General features: G+C 35.1%; 1 protein-coding gene across 17 annotated transcripts; it reads left to right on the top strand.

Annotated features, from left to right (window-relative positions):
• The first annotated feature begins 2,144 nt into the window (after positions 1 to 2,144).
• LOC129320110 (protein REVEILLE 3-like) lies at positions 2,145 to 6,550 on the top strand. 17 transcript variants are annotated; one of them, XR_008595641.1, is made up of 6 exons: positions 2,145 to 2,467; positions 3,689 to 3,812; positions 4,388 to 4,506; positions 5,038 to 5,079; positions 5,346 to 5,436; positions 6,275 to 6,550. XR_008595641.1 is itself a non-coding variant. In XM_054965306.1 (4 exons), exons 1-4 carry the CDS (start codon positions 2,454 to 2,456, stop codon positions 4,393 to 4,395), a joined length of 234 nt encoding a protein of 77 aa, XP_054821281.1. In that variant the 5' UTR covers positions 2,145 to 2,453; the 3' UTR covers positions 4,396 to 6,186. The 17 variants fall into 17 exon arrangements, 1 of the variants encoding a protein (XP_054821281.1); XR_008595637.1 differs by lacking the exon at positions 6,275 to 6,550 and adding an exon at positions 5,701 to 6,186; XR_008595640.1 differs by lacking the exons at positions 5,038 to 5,079; positions 6,275 to 6,550 and adding an exon at positions 5,701 to 6,186.
• Positions 6,551 to 7,394: the final 844 nt, after the last annotated feature.

The following is a 7,394-nucleotide window of genomic DNA, read 5'->3' as shown; positions in this document are numbered from 1 at the left end:
TGTCTCTTGATCCAAAGTGGGAGCTCAACATGATCAACTTTACCAGTCTTCAAATGATAATTACTCGTACGAGAAGAAGAAAAAGGAACAATAGCTAACGAAAGGTCAGGTAGATCAGGATCAAAATTATTACCACTTCTCATAATTCCATTATCGTGATATTGGCTAACACGATCAGAAGGAGGTAGGAGAATCCTTGTCTTTATCTTCTCTAAGGAAGGTGATAGATTAGTCGTGGACATGATTGGCACCTTATGATCTAAGTCACCCTTAACAAGAGTGTGTATTCTTTGCCCATTGGGCTTAGAGTTTCTAGAGTTATTCTTGCTTACTTGTGTAGGCCTACTAGAAGAGCAAGGATGATGACTAAGCCTACTTTGGGCTTTCCCTTTGATCAAGTTGAAATTCTCTTTCCCTCTCAACCCATAAGAAGGCTTCCCCTTTCTGTATTCTTTTCCCCTATAATTATACTTCAAGCCCCTAACTATGAGTTTGTTTTATTTAAAACCCTCCTTTCTGGAGCCTTTCCAACTCCCTTTCCTTTGTGTCAGCTTTACCATTCCCTTTCTTAGAGTTAAGGTCTTGCTCAGTATATGAAACCCTATTATTTTTTTCATTCGTGAAAATGGCAAACCTTGATTGAGACACTTTGACTTCAATTCCTCTATCAGTGTGATATTTTCCCCTTATATCTTGTAGGTTCCTTAAAGTTCTCATATTGAGGAAATCAAGGACTACTTTGCCAGGGTTTTAACATCCAAGGCCCAAAAATGGTGTCACTCATCAAAATATTTTTGCCAGTTGATTTTTTCAACATAAAGGGTGCCTAAGTTTCAGACGCATGTTCTCTGTCATTTTGGGAAGGACCACAACACCATAGGTAGTTTTTATGTCTATGACCAAACCTTCCACATGTAAAACAGATCATCTGCAAGCTTTCGTGTGCGACATTAAACACTTTACCAATAACTATAACAAAAGGAATAAGTTTCTTCTACAAATCTAGCTCCACACAAATTCTAGCTAATCTCTCACTTTCCACCCTTGACTGTTTTGACATGAAATCTTCAAGAATGTTTAAATCCCATAGCCTAGAAATAAAATACCTGTTGTAATAGTACAATGGAATATCAAATATTCCTACCCACACAGCAATACATCCTTGAAAGTTGTGATATAAATTAAAGTCAGGAGACCATCTCTTCACCAGAAGACAATGCCCTTGAATGACCTAAGGGCTACCATAGAGAACCTTCTTATATTGTTCGGTCCACCCTTCCTTTTCCTTAAAGCTAACAACAAAATAGTTGTTGGGAAGATCCACAACTTTCATATCTAGTATATTCCTCAATTTACCTAGCCACTTTTTCATCTGATACTGGTTAAAATGCTTACCCAATATAGTGACTACTAACAGGTTATTCCATGGCTTGCACCACTCATTGTATTCTTCTTGATTTATAGGCACCTTTAGATATATTTCCATTAGTTTCTCAACTTCCTTAGATGGCTTAGAGAGTTTCCAAAAAATTTCCTCTTGTTTCATGGACGCATTGTCCTCATCCATTTCCATACCATAATAATCATTTTCCACCCCATTAAAATCAAGCAAAGAGCTTTTGTAAGATAGTACCTTCTTTTTTCCTATATTATTTTGTCTTTCATGGTGTCAGTTGATGTTAAAACCACCGGTTTGATGTTTATTGCCTCTCCTTTATTTGCTCTATCAACCAAAATGTCATTTGAAATAAGGTCTATCTCTTAATCCGTAGGCCCTTTTCTCTTCTTTGTAAGATTTTTTTATGGGCATTCTCCATTCGAAGGCCAATTTGGAAAAACTTTCTAGTGCCTCATCCCCTTGATGAAAAGGAAATTCAAGTTGCACAAATCCCAAGAGAGAGAGAAAAACTCACCACACCATGCAAAATCTTTTTAAAAATATCTTATATCTTATAAAGCTTGTGTACTGTTCACTGTTATACTATTTACCTACAGTGTATTTACTTTAATAGCCTCATCTGATAACTGTATCTCATAGTATTTTCTCTTAAATACCCTTCCTAATGTGGGTCCCATTGTTTGGTTTTAATTTTTTGTTTATTTTAAAAAAATGTCAGCTAGTCTTCCCCTTGCCTTCCAGATCATTCCATCCCTCGCAAAAAGTCACTGCCCTCTCACCCACTCAACCTCAGTGCCACTGCCGATCAAAATTCCCCCTTATCCTCGTCGCACCGTCTCTCTGTCTTCACTCCTCCTCCGATTGAGCTTCTCTTCGACTTCGTCCACCTCACGGCCTCAACCCATCTTCTTCGTCTTCCCTTTCTCCACCGTCACAACGTTCTCTTCGTATCCCTTTCCTCCGCCATCAACTTCTCCAAAACCCAAAGTTCTCTATTTCTCTCTCTCTGCTCGAGGCCAAACCAGCAAATGGAATAGGAAGCTAGTGGTGCTTCATGGGTAGAAGCAGGTTTGTACGTTTGGTCTTTATTCTTCAAGGTATAAATTTTAAATAAATTTTAAAATTAGTTATGGATTGTGCAGTTATCTTGTGGCAAAAAGAAATCGTCACTGATCCTAATACTGGCGATTATTTTCCCTCAATTTATTAATTTTTTTCTTGGATTTATCTTTACCGGTGAAGTAGTGAATGGGTGAGCAGCCAACTTATCAGTAATGGAATAAGTTCTTTCGTATTTGTTGCTTTCTCTGTCCTTTCTGATCTGTTTGATCCTACTAATCAGGACGACTTATCAGATGTTGGAGAAGATTTAGATAATCATACTTAAGCAACTATAACAAATGATTAAGACCCTCAAATGGTGAATGAAACTGTTTCTTCTATTTGGTTGCAATACCCCTGTTGACTTTATCAATTGCCAGATACTTTATTAAGCCTTCCTCCATTCAATGTGACCAAACCTTATAATAGATAACATCATTTCAGGGGTAGCTCTTGTGCATGTTATAGGAAGCTTGACCACCCATTCCAAGAAGTTAATTGATTCAAATTCTAGGTCTCTAATAGGAAATCGTTGAGGTTGGTTGAAGTACATAATTTGAAGTCAGTAAATCAGGGTAGGGGTTGTAACCTATTTGTTCCATTAAACTGCATCCTAGTCCTAGATCCTTTCTGTCTATTGCATTTTGTGATCATGTATGCATTTTTTTATGAGTTATACTTTCCGGTTTGTCAATTGATGCTGATCTTTTGAATTAAAAGTGGATGGATAGTACATATATGTTCAGCTTAGAGGGTCTCATCCCTAAATTGTGTCAACTGCTCAAAAAGTAGGGGAATATAAAGGACCTATCTACCTATGCTCAGCTGCATTACAAGGTCTGTCCTGTATGGTATTTCTCTCCCTTGAATTTCCTGTTATAAGTCCAAATATATGCTGAGGTTACATAAAAAACTAAGATGGGTTTTAAACTCATCTTGGATTATACAATGAATTTCTCTTTTTAATTGCTGGGTTGGCAATATGAGTGAGTCATGGATGTGATTTTTAGAGTGTAGCGATTGCCATGTAAACAGTTTCGTTCCAGAATATAGAAAATGTATTAATTGTTTCATCGTTTTTGTCATGGTAATTTTCTATGTCTGTTACATAGTTTGCTTATACCCCCTATGTTCTTCTTTTTTGCAAAGCTGTATAATATATTTACTTCTCATCCTGCACTTTGGCAGATACAGAGTCATGCACAGAAGTATTTCCTGAAAGTTCAAAAGAATGGAACAAGTGAACATGTACCTCCCCCTCGGCCAAAAAGAAAGGGTGTTCATCCATGCCTAGAAAAAGCACCTAAAAATGGTTAGCAACTTCGCATAGTGGACCACTTTTCTTGTATTCATTATTTGAATCCACTGTATCTTTGTTTTTTTTTTTTTTAATTTTCATTTTAGCGGCTCCATCTATATCCCAAGTTAAACTGATCCTCTTTTAGAGTCTAGAAAGGGTAAGTCTTAATTTCATTTGCAAAGATAACCATTTTATGATTCTTTCCTTCCACAACTTCTAGGGAGTAAATTTTGCATTTAAAAAGTAAATGGAAGAGGAGGAAGCTATCAATGATTTAAGTAGAACAACTAGCAATTTTTCCTTTGAAGTCTGTAGAACCCATGCCAAATATTAAAAATTTCTTTAAGAGGATCAGACCAAAAATATCAAGAAGCGTGCAACCCAACTACCGAAGATGAAGACAATGTTAATAGATTATGAACAGTACAATTCTCATTCCAAACCATTAGATTAGGTAGATCAAACCAACTCAAAAGAAAGAAAAAAAAAGTTTCGTTTCAATGGATATTTTGGGATATCAGTAGTTATTTTGTATGGTATTTCTTTGAAATTCTGCCATTATGGTGCTAAAGTTTTATTCTATTCAGGAAAATGAAACGACATTGGCTGGAAGGGCAATGAGTGATATTTGTGAAATACAAAGTTTTTATCAGCATTACTACCAAGAATATATAAAATCGCTGCACAATGTTGCTGATCAGGATTGGTAAGATTGTATTCTAAATCAATTAATAATTTGATCATTAACTTGATTTTAGCTGCCTTACATTTCATAAATAGCAAAAATTTCCCTCAACTCTCTTAATATAGTATTCTCCCTTCCGTTAAAAAATAACGTTGAAATTAACTTCATATCTTTTTCCAATGCCCAGATCACAAAAGCGTATTAGATTGCTGCTATTTTGTATTTTAGGTATCGGATGATGGTAGATAAGGATATAACTATAGTAAGCTTCTATTTGATAGATCAAATGTCATTGAAAATAAAAAATAAAAGAGAGGATAAAATCCCCTTTAATATGCTCCTGAAGTTTATATTTGTTGCAGCACCTGAAACTATGAATAATCAATTGCAATGTGTTTAATTTATCATATATGAAATGAGGATTTTGATGACACTAGTGTATCATGTTTACAAGTGTTCTGTCAATGGCTAAGGTAAATGTTGGCTTTTCTCTATAATTATGTAATTTATTACTTCTTTGAAATGAAGGTGGATGTGAATTGTGTAACGCAGGTATTGCTTCAAGGGGCCAAAAAAGCTGTGTCCTTGGCCTAGGTTTCTCTCTCTCTGTTCCTAATGATTGTATTTTAACTATAATCTCTTAGTGATAAGCATGGACTTAAAGAGAAAAGCGGAACATTATTTTATGGTTTTGGTTTCCAATGTCTGATTATAAATTAACCTACCTAGCTTGGGAGCCAAAAGTAATATGGCATTTAACTTTTAAGAATATGACTATAAGCTCCATTTTGTGGGGATATTGGGATTGCCATTTATTTTAGTATTATTGGCTTTAATCTTTTGGATAATGTGCTGTGTAGGATTTAATTGTGGGGAGGCTACCAATATTGCAACACATGAATGGTTTCATATTTCCAGTTACTTTATGATCTTGCCTTGGCTGTGTTTGAGGTTTGTCCTTCCCCTCGACCCAAAATCTTGAAAGAAATATTTCTTTCATTTTCTCCAATGGTCGAAAGATGTTATAGAAAATTGATGCTGGTGTTAAGCAAATACAGTTAGAAAAAGATATTTCATATTGAAAAATGTTTGGTTGACGAATCTATATACAAACTTATGTATATGCTCAAGTTATGATTAAATTAAATGTTTTTATAAGACAATTTACACGTTTTGGTTTTCTTTGGTAAGAGCTAATTTAACATGCTCATGAAGAATTCCTAGGGGCGTCAATTTTGAACCACTGAGTTCTTGGCTTAGAGATAAAGAGGAAAAGTGAAGGGGAAACTGTAATTGAAGAACTATTTGTCCAGAGCGTGTTAGAGAACAATGACTTGCTTCATGGTCTTGGTAAAGGATCTACTATAGCACTTCTTCCATAGAGGTTTAGAACCATAGATGTTTTGTCTTTTGAGAATATATAAGCTATATGAATGTTTGTTTCCTTTCCAAAAAAAAAAAACAGCTGTACTTTTTATAGCAATCACCAGATTTGGAAATTTTTATATTCTACATTGGTCTATGTGTTAGAAAATTTTGTTTGCTACATTGGTTTATAATCTCTAGGTTTTATAGATGCAAAGCTGTCGAAAATTTTATGGTCCATTAGCCACTATTGTTTTGTTCTAAGGAAGCCTTCCATGCATTGTAATCAAGATTTTGGTTAGAGTGTGATGCTTTAGACAATTTTGCAGTTTGTTACCCTTGAAAGTTCAATTGCACTTTACTGAAACACGTGAATGTAAAAATTTATCTCAAATTTAAATATTTTTTCCCAAACTGCTACCAGAATGAGAGACCATGGCTTTGCTATCTCTTGCATTGGGAAGACAAAAGAATAGGATCCTAAATCCTAATGATCTTTGCGGTGGAGGTAGATGAAGTCTTGTGGACATGCCAACGAGTTCTTGTAATAGTGTAGTCCATCATATTTCACAATGCTTTCATTTGTGTTGTAATTGAATAAAATATTACCATTTAATCTGATTGCTTTTCATCACATGGTGGTGGCAATTAAAAGGTGAGAAGCAAGATATTTTCAAGCGAAATCTTTTGGATAAAGGAATTTGGGATTCTCATGGAAGTGCTAACATCATATGGGAGGATTTGGCGAAAAAGATACGGGAGGTTGCAAAAGTAGTTTTGGGAGAATCGAAAGGTTCTGGTCCGAGAGATAAGGAGTCTTGGTGGTGGAATAATAGTGTACAGGACAAAATCAAGTATAAGAAGAACTGTTTTAAAGCCATTCATTTGTGTAACAATGAGAAAAATTGGGAGAGGTACCGTATGGCTAAGAAGGAAACTAAGATAGCTGTGGGTGAAGTTAGTTCTAAAGCTTTTGAAGAATTTTATAAGAACCTTGAGACAAAGAAAGGAGAGTAAAATATTTATAAGATTGCCAAAAGTAGGGAAAGAAAATCAAGAGATCTAGAACAGGTAAGGTGTATTAAGGATGGAGAGAGAAGAATTTTAGTTACAGATGATGAATTTAAAAATAGATGGGAGACTTATTTTTCTAAACTTTTCAATGATGGAGAGGATTCATCTAGTAACTTGGAGGATTTAGTAACTGGTAAAGGAGAACAAAATTTGTCATTCTATTGAATAATACGTGATACGGAGGTAAAGGAAGCTCTTAAGAAAATGGCAAATGGTAGAGCCAACGGACCTCATTGTATATCTATCGAAGCGTGGAAATGTTTAGGTGAAGAAGGGGTGAGATGGTTAATTAAGTTATCTAATGTGATTTTACGGTCCAAGAAAATGCCTGATGAGTGGAGGAGAAGTACATTAATTCCTATTTATAAAAATAAAGGAGATATTCAGAATTGTACTACCTATAGAAGGATTAAACTCATGAGCCACACAATGAAATTGTGGGAGAAAGTAATTGATTGGATACAAGTATT

This window comes from Prosopis cineraria, unplaced genomic scaffold (assembly GCF_029017545.1).
Source record: "Prosopis cineraria cultivar Desert tree isolate PC_DT_omini unplaced genomic scaffold, ASM2901754v1 PC9, whole genome shotgun sequence".
Classification (NCBI taxonomy): Eukaryota; Viridiplantae; Streptophyta; class Magnoliopsida; order Fabales; family Fabaceae; genus Prosopis; species Prosopis cineraria.
The sequence above is the reverse complement of the archived record's forward strand: the minus strand, read 5'-3'. Positions and strand labels throughout refer to the sequence as shown.

Coding starts and splice junctions, on each gene's coding strand:
- LOC129320110 (XM_054965306.1), top strand. CDS start 2,454: ATGGGTAGAAGCAGGTTTGTACGTTTGGTCTTTATTCTTCAAG. Junction 2,497..3,292: donor TTTGGTCTTTATTCTTCAAG/GTATAAATTTTA, acceptor CTCAAAAAGTAG/GGGAATATAAAGGACCTATC. Junction 3,352..3,688: donor TACAAGGTCTGTCCTGTATG/GTATTTCTCTCC, acceptor GCACTTTGGCAG/ATACAGAGTCATGCACAGAA.